The 21,820-nt window shown below is 29.8% G+C and overlaps 7 protein-coding genes across 7 annotated transcripts; 3 read left to right on the top strand and 4 right to left on the bottom strand.

Moving 5' to 3' along the window:
- The first annotated feature begins 8 nt into the window (after positions 1–8).
- Positions 9–1,698, top strand: LOC113790263 (POU domain protein 2-like). Its single transcript, XM_075820196.1, has 3 exons — positions 9–233; positions 335–841; positions 944–1,698. Exons 2-3 carry the CDS (start codon positions 364–366, stop codon positions 1,276–1,278), a joined length of 813 nt encoding a protein of 270 aa, XP_075676311.1. The 5' UTR covers positions 9–233; positions 335–363; the 3' UTR covers positions 1,279–1,698.
- Positions 1,699–2,812: 1,114 nt separating this feature from the next.
- On the bottom strand, positions 2,813–12,225 carry LOC113795152 (uncharacterized). The gene is made up of 5 exons (XM_075820255.1): positions 10,428–12,225; positions 6,606–7,999; positions 6,184–6,525; positions 4,879–6,091; positions 2,813–4,562 (listed from the first exon to the last, which is right to left on the bottom strand). Exons 1-5 carry the CDS (start codon positions 11,641–11,643, stop codon positions 3,331–3,333), a joined length of 5,397 nt encoding a protein of 1,798 aa, XP_075676370.1. The 5' UTR covers positions 11,644–12,225; the 3' UTR covers positions 2,813–3,330.
- A 905-nt stretch (positions 12,226–13,130) lies between these two features.
- On the bottom strand, positions 13,131–14,153 carry LOC113795130 (vesicle transport through interaction with t-SNAREs homolog 1A-like). The gene is made up of 2 exons (XM_027345318.2): positions 13,941–14,153; positions 13,131–13,856 (listed from the first exon to the last, which is right to left on the bottom strand). The coding sequence occupies exons 1-2, from the start codon at positions 14,029–14,031 to the stop codon at positions 13,312–13,314; spliced, it is 636 nt and encodes a 211-aa protein (XP_027201119.2). The 5' UTR covers positions 14,032–14,153; the 3' UTR covers positions 13,131–13,311.
- Positions 14,154–14,253: 100 nt separating this feature from the next.
- IFT46 (intraflagellar transport 46) lies at positions 14,254–15,262 on the bottom strand. The gene is made up of 2 exons (XM_027345370.2): positions 15,093–15,262; positions 14,254–15,040 (listed from the first exon to the last, which is right to left on the bottom strand). Exons 1-2 carry the CDS (start codon positions 15,260–15,262, stop codon positions 14,287–14,289), a joined length of 924 nt encoding a protein of 307 aa, XP_027201171.2. The 3' UTR covers positions 14,254–14,286.
- Positions 15,263–15,363: 101 nt separating this feature from the next.
- HDAC11 (Histone deacetylase 11) lies at positions 15,364–17,261 on the top strand. The gene is made up of 4 exons (XM_027345368.2): positions 15,364–16,146; positions 16,215–16,349; positions 16,410–16,524; positions 16,582–17,261. The coding sequence occupies exons 1-4, from the start codon at positions 15,494–15,496 to the stop codon at positions 16,738–16,740; spliced, it is 1,062 nt and encodes a 353-aa protein (XP_027201169.2). The 5' UTR covers positions 15,364–15,493; the 3' UTR covers positions 16,741–17,261.
- On the bottom strand, positions 16,786–17,528 carry RpL35A (ribosomal protein L35A). Its single transcript, XM_075820261.1, has 3 exons — positions 17,329–17,528; positions 17,113–17,262; positions 16,786–17,035 (listed from the first exon to the last, which is right to left on the bottom strand). The coding sequence occupies exons 1-3, from the start codon at positions 17,409–17,411 to the stop codon at positions 16,858–16,860; spliced, it is 411 nt and encodes a 136-aa protein (XP_075676376.1). The 5' UTR covers positions 17,412–17,528; the 3' UTR covers positions 16,786–16,857.
- Positions 17,529–17,597: 69 nt separating this feature from the next.
- MED24 (mediator complex subunit 24) lies at positions 17,598–21,336 on the top strand. The gene is made up of 2 exons (XM_027345366.2): positions 17,598–20,626; positions 20,692–21,336. The coding sequence occupies exons 1-2, from the start codon at positions 17,726–17,728 to the stop codon at positions 21,334–21,336; spliced, it is 3,546 nt and encodes a 1,181-aa protein (XP_027201167.2). The 5' UTR covers positions 17,598–17,725.
- Positions 21,337–21,820: the final 484 nt, after the last annotated feature.

The following is a 21,820-nucleotide window of genomic DNA, read 5'->3' as shown; positions in this document are numbered from 1 at the left end:
ATCATCACCATCTTCTAATCATCATAATCATCATTCTTCATCAAATAAATCCTATGGTGGAATTGTAAATCAATCCAGTAATAATAATAATAATGCTAGCCTAACATCGGTTAGTTCAATACCAGCTAATCAATTACGTGCACATGTTAATCGTGCTGATTCTGATGAAATAACTGATCTCGAAGAATTGGAACAATTTGCTAAAACATTTAAACAACGACGTATTAAGTTGGGTAAGTTAGGCACAAAAAAAATGAAATAATTTTTATTGAAAAAAAATGTCAAAAATTTTTTTGCAAACTTTCTCTTTGCTGTTGTTGTTGTTGTTGTTTAGGTTTCACACAAGGTGATGTTGGCCTAGCTATGGGTAAACTATATGGAAATGATTTTAGTCAAACAACCATATCTCGTTTTGAAGCATTGAATCTGAGTTTTAAAAATATGTGCAAATTAAAACCATTACTTAAAAGATGGTTAGAAGATGCTGATGCATCATTAAATAATCCAACCGGTTCAATTTCGATACCAAGTCCAGCAGCATTAGCACAAATGCCTGAAGCTGTTAGTGGACGGAGACGTAAAAAACGTACCAGTATTGAAACAACTGTTCGTGTTTCATTGGAACGTGCATTCATACAGAATCCAAAACCAACATCCGAAGAGATTTGTATGTTAGCCGATGTATTATGTATGGAAAAAGAAGTGGTACGTGTTTGGTTTTGTAATCGACGACAAAAAGAAAAACGTATCAATCCATTGGGTCCGGGTTGTGGTTCACCACTTAGTTCATCACCAACCGATATGATGTTTTATTCCGGTGATTCTTATGTTGATCAAATTGGTAAGAATTTTTTTTGCCTGTTTATTTATTCAAAAACAACATGAATTTAGTAGAATTTTTCCCAAATTAATCAACAAAAAAAAACTGATCTATTTTCAACAGGAAATCGATCATCCAATAGTTCAACATCATCTTTATATGGTGGTATTGGTGGTGGTGGTGGTGATTCTCCAATCCCTACAAATAAATCTCATAATCAATCATTAATAGGTCATTTAAATTTATCACAACAACAACAACAACGAACTAAACATCATCAACATTCGATTTCGACATTATTAAATGATGATGATGATGACGATATTGATGTTGACAATGATGATTATGTTGATGATGATAATGATTCCTCAATGGTTAATAATCAACTACAACGACAACGGCAATCACCAATGAATACAGCGTCCACGAATGCATCAACAACAACGAATGCAGACTGAATTCCTTGATGAATAACAAATCAATCAATTACAAATCACCTTCTTTTTTAACCTTAAATTAACCATTGCCTATTATAATATGTAAATTATATAAATATTATTTACAAACAAAACAAACAGAGATGATATTAATTAAAATGTTGACCATAACTGAATTTGTTTCGGAAAATTGTCTGTAGAAAAAAAAATTGATAAAATTAAAAATTGTATTTATTCAATCCGAAAAACACACATACGAAAATTACCAATTTATCAATGATCTTTTTCAATGAATCGAATGAAAAAAAAAAATGTATGAATAAAATGATTGTTTATAGAATGAAAAGAATTTTCTTCTTCTGCATCATCCTTTCGAAATATTATATTCACAAACAAACACACAAACACACAACATACATTTCCATAGATCTTCATTTATTTCATTTCATTTGATATTAATTCTGAATAAAATAAAAAAAAAATTTTGGATGAAATCAAAATAAAAAAACGTCTCAATGTCAACAATCAATGTTGAATTCTAAATCATTCATTTGTTTTTGGATTTGTCTGGTTTTTTTTCGGGTAAACAACATCATCATCATTCTATGAGCAATCAATCAAATCTACCCGAATTTTTTTTGTTTTCTCCCGATATAATACACTTTGGATCGCTTTGTTTCTATTTCTGTCTCCATTCAAACAAATAAAATGATGATATCAAATTTGTTGTTTTTTATTTTTATTCGTAATTTCTCTCATTCTCTATTTGTTTTCAATCTCCCCATTGCTTTATGGACTTATTGTTTCCCTTCCCTTCATCATCATCATCAATTTTATCGAATATATACATCATCATCTGTATGGTATGTTTTAAGCTTATTTAAATTTTTTTTTTTAGTTTCCATCCACTCACTCACTCACTTTGTGATTCTCTTTGAAACAAAAAAAAAAAAAAAAAAAAATCTTTCGACCATCCATCCATCCATCCATCCATCCATCGATCCATTTCATTTCACTTCATTTTTTGTCCATGCTCATTTGCTTAATATGGCCAATTTACATACACCATACACCATATCCATCATGGAAAAATAAGGGCAAATTTCATTTTGAAGCTAAAAAAAGAGAAAATAAAATAAAAAACAAAATGAAGACAAATGGAACCTGATGATTTGTTTTTTTGTTTTTTTTTGATGTTTCGGACCATCATCCATCGAACACAGGGAAAATTTATTGAATTTTTTTTTATTTGGCCCTTCCATCATTATCATTTTCAATTTTTTTTGAAACTTCATCCAAACAAATGCCAAATATGCAATTGAATTTGTTTCGACAGCAACAAAAAGAGAAATATGTAAATTTCTTTTTTTCCTTGAATAAAATATCAAACAACGGTTCATCAATCAAACTTTTTTTTTGTTACTGCATTATAAAGATGTAAATCACATTTGGTCAGATTTTTTCCATTCTGTTTGTTCGAACCCCTAAAAAATTTGATTTATCCCAAACAAATTGATTTATCTGAGATTCAATTTTGTAAAAAGGTAAAAAAAAATTCTGAATCATTTTGCATTTAATAATGACATTCATTTACTTGGAAATTTATTATTATTATTATTTCACAGAGCGAAAATTGTTTGGAAAAAAGAAATTTTTCTATGTAAATTGTTAATGTGATGAGATTTTCATCTTGAAAATTCGTTTTTTTTGTTTTGTTTAGTTAATTTTTTTACACATATTATTAGCACAAACATTTGGAATGAATAATGGAATAATGGAATGAAAATTGTAATGAAAATTCTGGAACAATTCTGAAGGTTTTTTGGTTGTAGGTGTTGCACTAATTATTTTTTTAATTAAAAAATTGCTTGATTGCCTCGATTCGAAATAGAATAAACAAATGGAAATGTCTTGTCAATGGAATGCTTTATATATAGTAGGTTATTACATTTGGAAAAATTAAAAAAAAAGGAAGAAAAAATGTTGATAATGTTAATGATTATTGTTTTCTTGGGACTAGATTGTTGTTGTTGTTGTTATTTAAGATGTTGTTGAATTAAGAATCACTCATATTTACATTATTGTTGTTGTTGTTGTTGTTGATTCATTCAATCTGTTTGTTATTAATTCATCATCATCATCATCATCTACATCATCATCCATATCATTATTTTCATTTTCATTTGTTGTTGTTGTTTGTGAAATTATTATTGAATCAATAAGTTGTTGTTGTTGTTGTTGTTGTTGATTAAAATCAAATGGATCTAATGATGATGATGATGGTAATATTGTTGTTGTTGTTATCGGTGATACATTATTACTATGACGATTACGATTAATTGAATGTTGACTTTGTTTTCGTCTTCCATTACTATTACTGGCTGATTTTATTGATGATATTTGCTGTTGTATAGCTGATTTATTAAGTATTTCCTCTTCATCAACTTGATGATGATGATGTTGTTGTTGTTCATCTTCAGATTCGATTGATCGAAGTTGTTGTTGTTGATGATGATTAAGATGTGAAAAATGTCCTGTAAAATGAAGATCATCTTTACCGCCATTATTATCATCATCATCTTCACTGGTTGCATCTTCATCATAATCAATATAATCATCATCATCATCTTGTTCATCAAGAAAATTTCTACCACCAAATACTAATGATAATGGTGAACTTGGTCCAGGTGAATTTGATGCTGCACCACTTGATGCCGATGATGTTGTTGTTGGTGGATTGATTCGTTTTTCTTTTTGTCGTCGATTACAAAACCAAACACGTACCACTTCTTTTTCCATACATAATGAATTACCTAACATTGTTATCTCTTCGGATGTTGGTTTTGGATTCTGTAGAAATGCACGTTCTAATGCTACACGTGTACTTGTTTCAATACTGGTACGTTTTTTACGTCTTCGTCCACTTAATGAATCTACTGATGGAATTGCACATCCACTTGATGATCCATTAGTTGATGATCCATTACCAGAAATACTGGATAAACCATGTCCATTACCAGTACCGGATTGTAATGATCCTGAACCACCTAATGAACCCGATGAACCAGTAAGTGAACCAACAATACCACCACCATTATTATTATTATTGTTACCAATACCAGATCCACCGGTTGGATTATTCAATGATGCATCAGCATCTTCTAACCATCGTTGTAATAATGGTTTTAATTTGCACATATTTTTAAAACTTAAATTTAATGCTTCAAAACGTGATATAGTTGTTTGACTGAAATCATTTCCATATAATTTACCCATAGCCAATCCAACATCTCCTTGTGTGAAACCTATTTATGAGAAAATATCAAAAAAAAAAAAAAAAAATAAATAAAAAATTCATTTGGTAAATTCAAGATAAGCAAGCAGTCAGCAATATATATGGATGACCATTGTGAATATTCCATTGATTATCCAGTTATTATTCATGCGTGTGTGGGTGAATGTGTGTTTTGCATGCGATAAGCTTCTTATTCAAGCCATGTCATACACACACACACACACACACCAATAATAATCATCTATTTTTCATTCATTTTATCCAGATCAGATAGGATATTCGCATAAAAATATTGATTCAGTAAAAAAAGAAAAAACCCAACTTACCCAACTTAATACGTCTTTGTTTGAATGTTTTAGCAAATTGTTCCAATTCTTCAAGATCGGTCATTTCATCCGGATTAAGTTCACTATTATTATTATTATTATTGTTTGTATTACCGGTTTGATTATTTGCACTTGTATTTGCACTACTAGCCCGTTGTTGTTGTCCCGATTGTTGTTGTTGTTGTTGATTCATTAATACAGCCGATGGCATTGTTGATGCTGCTTTACATAATGCTAGATGATGATGTGGATGTGAATGATGATGATGATGATGATGATGATGATGGCCGGCTGTTGTTGATGTTTGTGCAACATGATTAGTTGATGGTGAACGAATTGAACGATTTGATTGTGTATTTGTTCCATGATAATGTGAATGATTATTATGATGATGATTATGATGATTATGATGATTTGGATTTGTATTTGTATGTGTTGAGATTGATCCACCACTACTAATCGAATCGATAATATTATTATTATCTAATGATGATGATTGTTGTTGTTGTTGTTGTTCATTACCAATCATTAATTGATCATTATCATTTGATTGATTCGATTGTTTATTTTGTTGATCATTCATAATGAGCAAATTATTATTATTATTATTATTTGATCCAATAACATTTTTTTGATATTGTTGTAATAATTGTTGTGTGGGTGATAATTGATCAATATTTTTGTTGTTATTATTACTTATGTTAATAGCTTCTGATGCTCGTGATGGACTAGAAATGGAACATTCATAACCAATTATATTCGATGAATTATTATTATTACTATTGTTGTTATTGGATTGTCCCGATAATAAAGGTAATGTTTGTAATAATGATCCAGGTGAATTTCGTGAATGATTATGATGAATTGAATGATGTGATAATGGATGATGATGAGGGATTAAATTCGATGATGGACTTGGTGATGATGATGATGATGTTGCTGTTGTTGTTGATGATGATGATAATAGATTAAGTCGATGTTCAATAGATGTTGATGGTGATTTATGACCATTACCATCATGATGATGATGATGATGAGAATGATGATGTTGTGAATGCGAATTTATACCACCACCACCGGTTAATGTAGGACTTGGTGCCGATGGACTTGGAACAGAACCTTTTGATACAGGAGAATTAAGAAATGCAGCTGCTGCACTTGATGCAGCTAAATTCTGTAAACCTTGTGCTAGAATATTCGGTGGAAATAGACCCTGTATAGAAAAATGTTATGTTATGTTGGGAAAAATAATGTATTGGAATGTTTAAAAAGATTTTCACAAAAAAAAACTTTTGATACACTTACCTGATTCTGTAATAATAATTGTGCCTGTAATTGTTGAATAGTAGCCATTGATGGTAATAATTGTTGTGAACCATTTATGGTCGATGCTGCTGTTTGAGATGATGTTATTGCTGGTGATGTAGATGATGCGGCTGCTGCTGCTGCTAATAATTGAGGAAATAAATTTGCTGCTGCCATTGATGATGATTGTGTTGGTGATTGGATATTTGATGAGGAAACTGTTGTAGATGTTGGTGGCGATGAAATAGACATTAAATGTTGTTTACTTTGTTGTTGTTGTTGTAAAAGATCAGCTTGTACTTGTTGTAAAAACATTTGTTGTTGATTTGCTTGTGCCATTAACTTAAATATTAATCAACAATGATAATTATATAATTAATATCGATTATCGATTAAGAATCGATAAACAAAACAAAACATACCTGTGCAATTAATTGATTAACAGTGATACCGGATGCAGCTGCTGCTGTTGCTAATGCAGCAGTTGCTGCTGTAAATGCTGATTGTGTTAATTGTGGATGTTGTTGTTGTTGATTATTATTATTATTATTATTGGCTAACATTTGTTGATTATTATGTAGATTTCCCGAAATAAATTGATTCGAATTATTATTATTGATCAACATTTGATCCATATGTTGTTGTGCCATTAATATTTGATTTAATGGTAATGTTGTTGATGATGATAATGATGTTGTTGGAATTGATTGATTCATTGTTGACATTAACAATGTATTCGATGGTGTTGCTGTTGTTGGATTTGATGCCAATGATTTATTCGAAGCCAATTTTAATGATGAATATTTTCGTTTTCTTGATAAATTTCCACCATTTTGTATGAATGATTGATTATTCAAAGATTTTGTCCTAATTTTGTTTGATCCATTTTTATTACCCTGATACCGTTGTTGTTGTGATAATTGATTAGTTATTATGTTATTTGTAGATGATAATGATGACAACATTCTTAATTGTAGCGATGCTGCAACCGTATTATTTCGACTATTTAAACGATTATTTGTAATCGATTTATTATTAGCTAATGTTGTTGATAATTTTCTTCGATTAATCGATGTTGTTTTACTATCGATATTAATAATCGATTGTTTTTTAATTATTGTTTCGGATTTTGAACATTTCATATCATTCGAATCATCATCATTATTATCATTATCCGTATCTGTTTGATGATTTTCCGATATCTGATTCTGTTGTTCAGCTGTTGATTTGTTTATTTGTTCATCACCATGATCACCATCAATCTCATCATCATTATTATCATCGGTATCCGCATCATTACCATCATCATTTGATTGTATCATCATATTATCAATATTATCATTATTATTCATGGTAATACCAGAACTAGCAGTACATTCCATTTCATCATTATTATCATTATTATCGGAAACATCATCACCATCGTCATCATCACCATTATCATCATAACATTCATCATCATCATCATTCAAACTATGATTATTCTGGACATTTTCTTCTTCTTCTTCTTCTTCTTGTTGATCATCACAATCATTATTATTATCATCATCATCGTTATTATCATCATTCAATAATGTTATTGCTGCTGCCGTTGATGATGATGATGATGATGATGATGTATGTCGTTGTTTTCGTTGTTTTCGTCGTCGATTTTGTTGTTGTTGTTGTTGTTGTAACGTATCGGAAATTGTTGTTGCTGTTGTTGTTGTTGTTGTTGTCATATTCATACCATTATCATCATTATTATTACAAACAGCCAAATTACAATTTGTTGTTGTCAATCCAATATTTTGATCTATCATTTCATTGACAAAATCTATGATCCATACCGCCGTCGTCGTCGTCGTCGTCATCGCCGACACAAATTATTATTATAGAGAAAAAAAAGAGAGAGGGAAAAAATCAATTTCAAAGATCAATTCAGAAACAAAAATAAGATTGATTTTTCATCGTCTTCATTCCTTTACTATTCATTCATTCATTCATTCAAAATCAAAAGTCACACATCAATGATAAACTTTTTTAAAAAAAAAAATAATCATAATCATCATATTCATTGAATCGAGAGAATCGTTGAACCTAGGTACCTTAGTCAAAAATTATTATAATTTTCAATTTTCTTTTTTGAAAAGAAAAACAGGACCAAAAAAAAAAAATCTAATTTCCGTATGGTGATGGTTGAGTTTGTTTTTGGATTATATCTCTATATATTTATCTATGTGTATCTATCGATCATGGCGGTCTTTGAATTTTGAATCAAATATAAGGTCAGACAGACAATCAGTCAGTCGGTCAGTCAGTAGTCGGTAGACTGTCAATTATATTTACTGCTTTACTTTACTTTTTTGTTGATTGATTGACAATACACATGAGGACCCGAGAATTCAGGACATGATTCATAAGGTCAACAAGGTCAACAATCATCATTATTCATAAAATATGATGAATGAATAACACCAACATCAAATTAAAAAAAAGGTGAAAAAAAACATATCCAGTAGCGATAGAAGCAAGTTGAATTGAATTGGAAAAAATGGGCAGGTATGTATTCTATTCCATTATCATTATTTTTGAATGACTGAATGGAAAATTCAAATTTTACTTATATTTTGAATGCGCATCATCTTTTTTACAATATTCGACAGCAAAAAAAAAGAGACATTAAATAAAAAAGCTTTCAAGCACAGGTATGATTCAGGAGAGATGTACAATCATTATGGTGTTATGGATGAATGAATTTGCCTATTTCATTTCATTCATTCATTTTTGATATATAATGTATATTTGAATTAGGGCGCGTGCCAAATTATATGACGCCTGCTCTCTAAAATAGTGTGTGTGTTGGTTTGTATGAATATGCAAATTATTTTCTCCCATTTATTCTTCTTCGTATTTTTGCATATAGCAACAAAAGAGAATATATAATCAAAAAAAAAAAGGAGTGTGAATCCTGACTAAATGCAATAGTGACTGATCATATTGAGAATGTGCTTGTGTACAAGTGATTCAAAACATGAAGACAAAGGCCAAACCCTAAACCCGATCTGTACAGGAGTTTTTTCATCATTACTATTATTATTGGTTTTCGATATTCAAATTATATATAGATGGATGGATGAAATGATAATTATGAATTTATGAATCTTATGTCAACATCCGAATCAACAAAAATTCTCTTGAAAAAAATCTATTTCAAAATAATAATAATAATATTCGAATGAAGAATTTTGGAAAATGGTTTTTCTTTTTGTTGCGAAGAAGATGAAAACAAAACATAAAAAAAACAAATTTTTTTTCTTCCAAAAATTTATTTATCTATTTTAATGTTATCAACAAACACAGTGGAACAACAAACAAAAAAATTTAAAATTTAAATCATATTCGAAATGAATTGAATTGAATCGAATGACTTGGAAATATTTTTTTCACATTCATCATTTTTTTTTATTCTTATTCTTCTTCTGTTGGTCTTAGGTTAGAATTCGTTTCGTTTTTTTTTGGTTGAAAATTTCCATTTTTCCATTTCGAAATGCATTCTCTCATTGCTCAATCTTGCTCTCAGTATTGCTCAATCTTTGGATTCTGTTGTTGTTATGTAAAAATTTTCATTTGTAAAAAAGAATATTGTCTCTCTCACTACTTATAATATATGTTTGAATGAATATTTACCTACTTACTAAATTCCAAAAAAAATTCAAACATTGCATTTGAACATTCTTGTGTATTTGTGAATAGAAAAGTCAATAGAAAATTGAAATTGAAATTTCTTTCTGGACATTTTTCAAAAAAATTTTGTTTTGGCAAAACAGAAAAATCAATATTATTATCATAAGTATGTATGAAGAAACTTGGAAACTTTCAAATTTTACGTTTTTCGATTTTGATCATTAATTATCTATGAAAGTTTTTTTTTAAAAAGAAAACGATTTTCAAAACAAATAAATTTATGCAGATTTTATTTTTTTTTTTTTTTGGTTTCAAAGAACTGTAGGTTTCAATTGTTTTTTTTCGGAACCGGTCAATCAATCAATCGATCACTAATCGATTATGATCGGCAGTGTGCCCTTTATTGATTTTATTCAATAAAATTTGCATTTGTATGATATGACCATACAACAAAAAGATTAATGATGTGTTTGTGTGTGTGATTAGGTAATTGATTTCTTTTCGGAAAAGAAAAAAAAACCGATGATAATCAATCAATTTTGATTTTTGATGGGAAAAAAAAATATCAAATTTCATACCTGATGTTGTTGTTGTTGTTGATGATGGTAGAAATGAATTGACATGATTAGCTTGTTGTTGTTGTTGTTGTTGTAATGATGTGGGTGGTGGTGGTGGTGGAGATGATGATAATTGTTTGGCTTTATAATTATAAATTAGATTATTGTTGTTGTTGTTGTTGTTGTTTGAAATCATAATTGTTGGATCCTGATCTTGAATCATTGTTGTTGTTGTTGTTGTTGTCGATTGAGATTGTTGTTGTTGTTGTTGTTGTTGATGATGTCCAGTTAGTCTAGCTAATAATGCTTGTTGAATATCAAAATTATTCAAACAACCACCACTATTTAAATTTGTTGTCGATGATGATGATAATGAATCAATTAGATTTTGATTGATTAACATATCAGATTTTTGATTAGTTGCTGCTGCTGCAGCAGCAGCTGCTGCTAAAGATGTAATCATTGCATGTAATCCATTAGCCGATGATGTTGATGTTGATGTTGTTGTACGATCAGATCCAAATAAACCATTTACCATTAAACCGGTAGATAATTGTTGTTTATTATTACCGATTGATGAATGATTTATTAATGAATTATGTTGTTGTTGTTGTTGTTGTTGTAATGCTGCTAATGTTAATGCATCTGATTCTGTAATTGAATCTAATCCATTATTATTAGATTGAATAGGTAGTAACGGTAAACCACCACTAACACCACCGTTACATGCAGCGGCTGCTAATAATTTTTGAAATGATAATGTTAAATCATTTGATACATTTGATAATGCTGCAGCAGCCCATAAATTTGCTGCTGTTACTGATGATGATGATGATGATGATGATGATGATGTTGGCGGTAATTGTGATGATAATGTTGAAGAATTAATTTCATTTGTTTGAAATGATTGTTGTTGTTGTTGTTGTGATGGAATAATATTTAAATTTGATAAGATATTTGATGTAATTGATGGTGGTGGCGTTGTTGCAGTTGTTGTCGATGATGATGATGATGATATCACTTGTGTTGTCGATGGTTGTATTAATTGTGGTGAAATTTGTTGTGATGATAATGATAACGGTGGGGGTGGTGGTGAAGAATTTTGTTCATCACCCATCATCATCATCATTGTATGATTATTTGTTATTCCCCCACCACCACCACCAACACCACCACCAATCGAACCAAGTTTTGATGCCCATATTAATGGTAATATATTTGCTGTATTTACATCCATATTTTTTTTCTCCGTTAATTAATTATTTTTAAATTGATTGAATTGCACGTGTTTGATTGAACAGATTGAAGAAGAAAAAGAAAAAACAAACACAAACAAACAAAACAATTCGATTAAACATTACACACAATGCATTAATGAACAAAAGAAAAATTGGAACGATTTTGAAAGAACCGAATGATCAAGACGAGAATCTAATGAATGAATGAATTTGAGAATTGAAGAATTGAATGAAATTTAAAATTTTATTTTATTTTATTTTTTGTTGAAAATTTAAATTCGCGCGCACACACATAGCACATCATAAATGACATGCGTATTTTAAATAATTTCAAATAATTTCTTTTTCAAATTCAACTATGGATACAATGAAAGATTTGAATTTTGAAAAAATATAAATTCATTTTGTTCGAATAGTGGTGATTGAACAACAAACAAGATAGATTGGACACACACACACACGCACAGGATGAATGTATCTTGCAATCGGATCTGATCTACAATCGGATCGGTCTGCATTGGTCAACGTCAAATACAATACTGGCTTTTGAATTGTATTGAAGAGATCCAGAAATTGCTTGCTTGTTTGGTTTTGGTTTTTTTTGGTTTGAATTCAAATTCAAATGAAAAACAAAAAACAAACAGGAACAGAACAGAACAGAACAGACCAGACTAGAGAACATACAGTCCACGCATACAAATGTGTGTAGTCCAAATTTTGGCGAGTGTCCCCATGCTATGTATGTGGATGCATGCACACAACCGAAATAGATTCACTATGTTTTCTTCTTCCATGTGTATGACCAACACACATAGATTTTTTTTTGTTCGGGGTTCCATCAACATCACATATAAATTATCTTGGACGCCTCTTTTTTCTTCCCCCTCAAACAATCTTCAATTTCTACAAATATATAAGATATTCGCGGGAAAAATTTTAAAAGAATTGAACAAAAAATTTTCAAGACCAACAACGCCATCTAATGATGATCATCCAAAAGTTTCAGAAATGAAATTTTCGAATTTTATTTCCGAAAAAAAAAGAAAAATATTTTTTTGATTTTTGTTAAATAATATTGTGCGACGGAAATGATCGAAAAAGAAATCATTTTTTTTGATTGAAATTTAAAGAAATTATGTAATCATCATTGTAATTCATCCATTCTGTCAACAAAAATTTGATGATGATGATGATCAGTGAACTATGTCACCGGTGGTGCAAGTGTCTCGAATGTTTTTCTTGAAAATCAAAACCAACAATTAGTTAAGAATTTGTTTCCGATATTTGATATAGTTGATTGATTTTCTGTAAGCAAAAATCATCAATTTTATTTTACAAAAAGAAAAAAGGGAATATTAATACATCCTGTCTGTTGATGTCCGTGTATTTGATTTGAAGATAAAATTTGACATTGAGAAATTTTTAAAAAGAAAAAACGAATCATTCTCCTATTACATTATCCATATTTCACCAATCAAAATATGAATTGATTTTTAATATTGTTTTTTTTTATTTTTTTTTCATTTTTGAAGAAAAATCAATCATATTTAAGTGGTGAACCAGAACCTGAGTATGTGCCACGAAGATGGAATTTTTTTGTTGTTGTTATTTTGAACAAGGACGGAATTAGAAGAAAAAATATTTGTTCAAAAAAAAAGAAACAAAAATTATTTTTTATGTGGAAGAATAAACCTATAGGTAATTATGGATAAAAGTATTGCAATTTCCATTAAAATAATAACTATCAAAAGGCATTTGTTTGTTATTAATGTTGTATTGATTGTACGTAATAATCGATGACTTCGTTTAAGATTTTCACGATTTGTATCCAATGTTTGTCTTGTTCGTAATAATGATTCACGTTGATTACCCAATTCATCAACAATGTTTGTACCGATTTCTTCGGTTTCTCTTGCAACCATTTCGGCTCGTTGTAATGATCGTGATGTTTGTTCTAATGATTCAATTCCTTGTGCTAAAATTTGTCGTTGTGTTCCATCCGAAATATTTGAACCTTGACCAAATACATTTGTCACAGTCGATCGTGGATTAGTTAACGTAGTTTTTTTAAATGCATTCCATTCATTCATCAATGCATAAAAACGACCATTCATTTCGGATTGTACTTGTGGTGGACATTTTGTTACTTCATTTCGTATCATTTCAATCAAACGATCACCATCGATAAATAATTTATTAATTGTAAGTTCATCTATAATTCGAATGGAAAAATCAAAAAAAAAATTAAAAATTAACCACAAAATTAAATTATCAATTTGTTTTTTGGGCACCATACTTGCATTACGACGACGATGAATTCGTATTTTTTCTTTCAATGAAATTACTTCATCTTTAAGATCTTCAAAACGTCTTGATGATGATGACATGATATATCACAATTTTTTGTTTTGTTGCGAATCAAAAACTAAATAATTATCATTATGAAAATAAAACATAATATTTATAAAAAGGGAGTTGAATGATCAATTTGAAACCATCAAACAATTTGTCCAAAACAACAAAAAAAACCATCAACAACAACAACAACAAAAACAATGAGTCGATCATAAAGTATAGGACATATTTTTATTGAATTTTGAATGATAAAACAAACTTACAATGGATAAACTTCCGTCCCTATTTTAATTCTGTTGATCATCATATTTATTAAAATGTTGTGAATTTTGAAATTCATTCAACAATGTAAACATTTGATAAAGTGATGTAATTTTATTATTCTGTACTGGTATATCTAAAATGGCCATTAATATTGTCATATATTCTTCAAGACTACAATCTAATTCCGGTGTTGGTATTGTATGAACATTTAATGTTGTTTCCAATTCTTCGGGCCATTCTTGCATTAATGATTCAATATTTTCATGATCAGGTCGTTGATGTATAAGTGCTACCGATTCTGGTCGGGCTGTTGTTTCATGTAATTGTTTAATATAATCGATCCATTTATCAATCTCTTTAGTTATGTTTGATTGATGTGGCATTACTAATGGTACGACTGGATCTATAGAAGTAACTGCCATCAAATTTGTCGATTCATTATCCATTTCATTAGTTTTGTTATCATCATTTCCAATTGTTGTTTGAATCTTTTCCCGTGATAATGCTTTTAATTTCATTTGTAACAATGTAGCATCAGATTGTTCAATACTTGGTTCATCAAGTACATTCAATCCAAGATTGTTGGTGCGACCATCTGGATATGGTATTTTAATGAATGCATCAACATGACCAACAGTGGGTATATAATCTGGTATGAATGGTTTTAATCGTGGACCGATTTCAATCATCTGTGGTGAATAATGTCCAATAAATTGAAATAAATTTCGTACATGTGGTGGTGCATCCGGAAAATCAAATTTAGTCGAATCATATGCTCTATGGACATCAAAAAATAATAAAAACATTGATGAAAAATTTAAAATCATACCCTTCAAGATTATTATCAGCTAAATGAGAATCCTTATCATTCGAATTCGATGATGCTGATGAAGATATTTCATCTTCTTCATTATCATTAGGATCAAGTTGATTATTTTCGGATTTCGCATTATTACCCGACATTTTTTTCATCAAATTGAAGCTAAATTTTTTATTCATTTTGTTGATTGAAACTATTTTGTTCCGTCGTCGTCGTCGGTTTCCAATGGTGATGAATCGGTTTGTTGAAACCGAAACTATTCCAACAGAAATGGACCGAATTTCGCTGTTATGCGAATATAGCTATTGTTTATGTGAATGTGTTCCAAGAAGGAAAAACAAAACAATACAAAATGTTGGAACATAATCTAATCAACAAAAATAAATGGTATTATTTGACTAAATTTAGAAATGGAAAATAATGATTCAAGTGGAAAAGATTCAACGTTTATTGAAGATATTATTTTGATTGATAAATCAAATTCTACAAATTATCCAATCATTTTTCGACCCGAATATGATATAAAAATTGGTTGTTTTATCGAACATTTACATCCATTCGATACAAGTAAATGGGGTAAAGTTGCTAAATTCATTCAAGAATCTTTCGATTCAAATATTAATTATATGGAACCTGAACAACCAATTTCAAATGAACAATTACGATTAGTTCATAGTGAACAATTTATACGGAATATTAGATCGCGAAGAAATCTGGTTCGAACATCCGAAAATTTTATATTTTATTTTCTACCATTCGATCGAATCGATCAACGTATCATACAACCATTAAGATATCAAACTTCTGGTACAATAATGGCAGCATGTTGGTCATATAAACATCATTCATCTTCAATCAATTTAGGTGGTGGTTTTCATCATTGTACAGCAAATCGATCTGCTGGTTTTTGTTTTTTTGCCGACATTACATTGGCAATACGTAATATATGGTCAGCTTGTGTAATTGATAATCGACCACCGATACCAATTTTGATTGTCGATTGTGATGCACATCAAGGTAATGGATATGAACGTGATGTTCTTCGAATGACCAAAGATGAAAAGTAAATATCCAAAAATATTTTGTCAATTTTAACAAATGAATTTAAATTTTTTTATTATTTTTGCACAGAAAACTAATCTACATATTGGATATGTTCAATCCACGAATCTATCCACGTGATGAATTTGCTAGAAAAGCTATCAATCGAGAGATACATGTCAGTTATCGAACTAATGATGAAAATTATATCAAACTACTTGATTTGTAAGTGTGATTTTTGTAAGTCTTAATTCGTTTATTTATCACTCTTTCAATGAAATATAGCCATTTGAATGCCATTATTGAAACTGATCATTTTCAACCAAGTTTAATAATTTACAATGCTGGTACTGATTGTCTTCAAGGTGATCGTCTTGGACAGCTTAAGATCACACCAGAGGTATTTTCATTTTGTTTTCATCAGATAATTCATTTCATTGATGAATTCTTAAATTAGGGAATCATGAAACGTGATGAAACAATGTTCCGATTTGGATTAAATAACAAAGTGGCTATTGTTATGCTATTAAGTGGTGGTTATCAACGTAATAATGCAAGAATAATTGCTGATTCTATTGTAAATCTTATCGAATCAAATCTATTGAAACCTTTATGATAAAACACTAGCTATCTGTTGTTTAAATAAAGTGCCAAAATGTCATTCAAAAAAATGTTTTTTTATTTATATTAAAAAATTATCATAAGAATCATTTGTTGAAAATTTAGGTCTTGTTTATATTCTCGATGGATATAACATAACTCGAACACGACGACCCATAGCTTTTGGTGGTAAATTTTTGTGAAATTTAGCACGTACAGCACCCGAATTACCATGTGAACGAGTCACTTTACCCCAGATGACACGAAATTTACTTAGTTTGCCCGGTCGTTTTGGTACTGGTTTCGTATTTAATAAAATGGTTTTACAAGGAAAAAAATTCATGTTATAATAACGTTTTTTCTCGATAATTTAAAAAAATCTTACTTTTTTGCTTTGTAAACGAATGCACATCGTTTACCTAAATAGAAATCAGTTTCGGCACGTTTATCCACACCTTCCAATTTCAATAAAGCAGTATTTTCATATTGGTTTCGATGTGATCGTTTGTAACCAGTAAACACTGCTTTTACATACAATCTAATCGCAAAAAATTGAGAAAAAAATTGAAAAATATATTTGGAAAAATATTAAAACAAAACATACCGTCCAGGAGTTGCTGGATTCGATACTCGTTTACGTTTGACACGTTTTTTATCATCCGATACTGCTTTTTTATTATCAGACATTGTTGAAATTTTTAATTTTCGGTTATTTAATTGCAAAAAAAACCAAAAAAAAGTTAAATTTGTATGAATCAAATCAACAAAAACTTCACACACGCCGTGAAAGCAGGAAAAAGGAACACAAATATTCCGCTCACATTGTACGAGAAAACACGCTGACACGTTCCAATGAATGGTGACCATTCATAGACAACGATTAAAAAAAATTGAGCCAAAGTTTTTTTTGAAAACCTTTTTTTTTTGTTTCCGATCATCTTTAGGATTTTAGATCTTTTTGTTTGGATTTTTGCCCCGAATATTCAAATCCAGCAACCAATATGGTGATTACAAAGATGATGATGGATACAAGTTCTACAGTAACGTCAACATCATTCAAAATTAAAGATCTATTACTTCGTGCTTGGCGTGAACGATGGACCGAAATTGAATGGGGCCGTGAAATTAAACGTTTATTACGTGGAGTTTCGGGCGATGTTTATGATTTAGCTGATTGTATGCTACGACAAGCAATCAATGGCCCAGTGACGAACAGTTTATTGATGCTATACCTAAATCATTGTCTCGATTCACAGATCATATCGTTTGGTGCATGTATTATGGCCATTACAAAAATTCCCGATCTCAAACCACAATGTATGAATTCATTATTAGATTTTCTTATTCGATATAAAAATCGTACCAATTGTTATGGAAATGATGATGAATGTATTGCTCTTTGTCGATCGTTGGTCACATTTGTTCATTGGTTACATTCGATTATGTTAAGTTCATTGAATGAATTAAATCATGAATTTGGACAAAATATCGACACATCATATAATATGACAATCGAAAGTATTCATTGGCAAATTATTGATAAATCATGTCAAATGCTTCGATTTATTATTGATTCATCCTATTTAAAAGCATTACTTTATATAGGACGAATTGAAGAACAAACAATTTGGAAACAATGTATACAATTGCATAATGAATTGATTGCGAAATTACAACAATCATCTGCATTGATGAATGGACAGCCATCGATGGAATCACTTTTTGATACTCTTCAAGCATTTCAAAACAAAATCGAATGGCTACGTGATATTTCACCCGAAACGAATATGAAAAAATCTCAACAAATTCAACCATTAGATACTGATCTATCAAATTCAATTATACCGGTTGTCTATCACATGATGACAACTAAACCAGAATTTGGTTACATACAATATCGGCCATTATCATATCATTCAATTCGTATTGTCGTTTCATTTTATGCTATATTAGATCCATCATATTCAAATGAAATAATAGCAAATTATTTGGCCATTATTGCTCGATCATTTGATCTATCATTATCGAAACTTTATTGTGAAATATTACATACATGTTTGGTTGGCCTAATCGATACGCATAATCTTGCTAATGAAGATCGTAAAAATATTAACTATCATGCTTGGATTGCATTCTTATTGTTTAAAATACCACAAATATTTTTACAATTATCACAACACCGTATCAAATTACGTAAAGAAATTAATCAATTGAATGATCAATCAATAGATCATTCTAATCGAACAGAACTTGAATCCGGTATCGATATGCTAATGGATTTAGGGCCATGTATTGATCAATTTTTGCTTAGATATAAAACTGAACATTTGCAGAAATTATTCGATTCATTCAAAGAGCCACAAATGAATTTACTTTCCGTTACATCGGTTGATCGTTTTATTCGTGAAATTAATCGTCGAATGTCATTATCAACATTAAATGATTCAATGCAAAGTAATTTATCGAATAATGATGATCAACAACAACAACAAACAGATGGCCAGCAACCAACATCATCATCATCTTTGGATGCTTTATCATCGAATATTCTTATATTCCGTGCTGAACATACAGTTACTTCGATATTAGCTCCATTGTATATGGAAAATTGTAAAACTGAAGAAGTAGCCGGCATTATTTGTCGCATGCAACATTCATTCGATGTTATTTTATGTGCAGCCGCTTCAAGTGGCCTGTTACCAAAATTTGCTCAACGATTAATGGAATTAAATCGTTCGAATATTGTATCACGTGGTGAAAATGTACGATCATCACAGATACGTGCTGTCATATTTGATATAACATTCATATCATTATGTTCATTAATCGAACGATATCGTTCAGATGTTCTTGAAGCCAATTCTGTCAATCAATCGGATCAATCATTTTTTACGAATTGGTGTCGTTGGAATATACCATCAACAAATGCCTGTCATTCACCTAATGTCATATTAAGTTCTTATAAGGATTCAAGTAAATATGATCATCTCTTACCACAATTAATCATTGCAAATGATACGGTTGAATTTCGAACATCATTAATAAGCTGGGATGAAATGTGTATTGCCGCACAATTTGCAACGTCCGAAATATTGAATGCATGGATACATGATCAAATCACTGAAGATAATGTTCGTCTTTTTCTTGAACGTCTTAAATCACGTCTATGTTCATTAGCCTTATCGGCTGCTTGTTGGTTATTTGCAAAACTTGAAACTATATCGGCCGAACATCAATCGAAAGTAATGATGATGTTACAAGAATTACAGACACCATCATCATCGATGATAAATTCAACTACAGAATCATTTTCCAATGATGCTAATGAATCAAATCTAGCATTTGGTTATAAACAAAGATTTATGTTAATGTCGACTACATTAAAACGTTTATTGGCTAAATATGTACCTCATACAAAATTGTCGATACTGAATGATTCTCCATTGAAAACATGTTCCACATTACCAATACGATTATCAAGATCTCCTTTGAATACAATTCTTGATCAATGTCTTCATATGACTCGAAAACATTTTACATTGAAATTAATATATGATTTTGATGGCCTTTATTCATTAGGTGGCCCTAAATGGTTTGTCACACAAGTATTCAGATATTTATTTAATTTTTGTGATAAAACATCTGTTGTCTGTCTTCAAGATAGTGTTGATTTAGCATATGGTTTATTTCATATTGATCTTGAACAATGTGCATTGATATTACTTCGTCATACATTACCGAAATTTTTGTTATCAAAATCAAATGAATTACATTTAACGGAACCAAGAATCACTGCTTTGATTCGATTAACAGTCATAACTACCTATTCAGCATTAGAACAATTAACTAAATTTTCACAATTGAATATGAAAAAATGTACAGGACATCGATATAATTATCAGGTAAAAAATTTTGTGATTAATATTTTAAATTATTATTATTTCACTGTTATATTTTATATATTTAGGAAATCCATGAACTTTATCCGAATGAATCATTAGAATTGAATGATAATCTATTAGAAAATACAGCTTTCTATTATAAACGTAGAGAACATCAATCGAATGGTAGTCAAAATAATAATGTAACCAATGGCAATGACAATCCAATGGATGTTGATGATAATCCAATTGATGAAAATTCTTGGCCATTTTCAATAGATTCGAATTCATTGGATTATCAATGGATACTAAAAGAACCATTATATATTGAATTGGTACAATTATTTCAATTTATCATGGAACAATCATTCGAATATGAATTTAGTCCATGGCTATTGGTACCGATTTCATTAATGGAACAAATCCTATTGAATCTTCGTGAAGATGCACCAAAATTTTTACAATTTATATCATTCAATCTACTTGAAGCTATGATTCATTCAAGTCATTGTCAATCACTATGTATTGAACAATTATTATCCTATCTAGTATTGGATACATCACGTTCAAGAAAAATTGGTGCAAAATTAATCTGTCAATTAGAATTGGTTCGACAATATGTTCATCGACAACGAAATAGTCATACTGTACAGCAACGATTAATGATGATGACAATAAAACAAACAAAAAAAGCAATCAACAATATCAATAATATTAATCATCATCATTGATTAATGGATAACCTCGATTTTTTTTAAATATTTGTTATACAAATCTATTATATTGCTCAGCGGAAATGTTTCAATCAAATTCCAAACAATCAGATTATAAAATTTAATGTAAATAATGATGATAAACATCATGGAATCAACAAATGTGTATCCAAGACGATCCTTTTTTACAAGGCAACGATAAAAAAGAAGAGAAATTGCTTGATTACATTCCACAAAAAAACATATTGATCGGATTGCGTTTTGTTTTTTTTTCATTTATAAATTTAACGATTCTATCAAAACAATTTCTTTCCTACAATCAGCTACTTTTTTTCATTGGTTAATGGTTATATATCTTTTTAGTCAAAAATATGAAGAACATCAATGAAAATATTTTTAATTGGCCTGTTTATTTAACCAGAAAAAAAGGAAGATGAAGAAAATGCAATCGATGCAATGTTGTTGTTGTGTGTATTGATTTTTTCCGTTATCATCGGTTGAT

This window comes from Dermatophagoides pteronyssinus, unplaced genomic scaffold, assembly GCF_027571235.1.
Source record: "Dermatophagoides pteronyssinus isolate colony J.1.1.1.1 unplaced genomic scaffold, Derpt_VIB-CSIC_2022.12 sq0006, whole genome shotgun sequence".
Taxonomy (NCBI): domain Eukaryota; kingdom Metazoa; phylum Arthropoda; class Arachnida; order Sarcoptiformes; family Pyroglyphidae; genus Dermatophagoides; species Dermatophagoides pteronyssinus.
Note: the sequence above shows the minus strand (reverse complement) of the source record. Positions and strands in the feature narration are given on the sequence as shown.

What these genes read in the sequence shown, in the direction of transcription:
- LOC113790263 (XM_075820196.1), top strand. Translation starts at nt 364, where the DNA reads ATGGGTAAACTATATGGAAATGATTTTAGTCAAACAACCATATCTCGT. An exon ending in TTCTTATGTTGATCAAATTG is followed by an intron (nt 842 to 943) that starts GTAAGAATTTTT and finishes TATTTTCAACAG; the next exon opens with GAAATCGATCATCCAATAGT.
- LOC113795152 (XM_075820255.1), bottom strand. Translation starts at nt 11,643, where the DNA reads ATGGATGTAAATACAGCAAATATATTACCATTAATATGGGCATCAAAA. An exon ending in AATTATTATTACAGAATCAG is followed by an intron (nt 6,092 to 6,183) that starts GTAAGTGTATCA and finishes TTTTCTATACAG; the next exon opens with GGTCTATTTCCACCGAATAT. An exon ending in ACAAAGACGTATTAAGTTGG is followed by an intron (nt 4,563 to 4,878) that starts GTAAGTTGGGTT and finishes TCTCATAAATAG; the next exon opens with GTTTCACACAAGGAGATGTT.
- LOC113795130 (XM_027345318.2), bottom strand. Translation starts at nt 14,031, where the DNA reads ATGTCATCATCATCAAGACGTTTTGAAGATCTTAAAGATGAAGTAATT. An exon ending in TCATCGTCGTCGTAATGCAA is followed by an intron (nt 13,857 to 13,940) that starts GTATGGTGCCCA and finishes TTCGAATTATAG; the next exon opens with ATGAACTTACAATTAATAAA.
- IFT46 (XM_027345370.2), bottom strand. Translation starts at nt 15,262, where the DNA reads ATGAATAAAAAATTTAGCTTCAATTTGATGAAAAAAATGTCGGGTAAT. An exon ending in GCTGATAATAATCTTGAAGG is followed by an intron (nt 15,041 to 15,092) that starts GTATGATTTTAA and finishes TGATGTCCATAG; the next exon opens with AGCATATGATTCGACTAAAT.
- HDAC11 (XM_027345368.2), top strand. Translation starts at nt 15,494, where the DNA reads ATGGAAAATAATGATTCAAGTGGAAAAGATTCAACGTTTATTGAAGAT. An exon ending in CGAATGACCAAAGATGAAAA is followed by an intron (nt 16,147 to 16,214) that starts GTAAATATCCAA and finishes ATTTTTGCACAG; the next exon opens with AAAACTAATCTACATATTGG. An exon ending in AGCTTAAGATCACACCAGAG is followed by an intron (nt 16,525 to 16,581) that starts GTATTTTCATTT and finishes TTCTTAAATTAG; the next exon opens with GGAATCATGAAACGTGATGA.
- RpL35A (XM_075820261.1), bottom strand. Translation starts at nt 17,411, where the DNA reads ATGTCTGATAATAAAAAAGCAGTATCGGATGATAAAAAACGTGTCAAA. An exon ending in AATCCAGCAACTCCTGGACG is followed by an intron (nt 17,263 to 17,328) that starts GTATGTTTTGTT and finishes TTTTGCGATTAG; the next exon opens with ATTGTATGTAAAAGCAGTGT. An exon ending in GCATTCGTTTACAAAGCAAA is followed by an intron (nt 17,036 to 17,112) that starts AAAGTAAGATTT and finishes AACCATTTTATT; the next exon opens with AAATACGAAACCAGTACCAA.
- MED24 (XM_027345366.2), top strand. Translation starts at nt 17,726, where the DNA reads ATGGTGATTACAAAGATGATGATGGATACAAGTTCTACAGTAACGTCA. An exon ending in GACATCGATATAATTATCAG is followed by an intron (nt 20,627 to 20,691) that starts GTAAAAAATTTT and finishes TTATATATTTAG; the next exon opens with GAAATCCATGAACTTTATCC.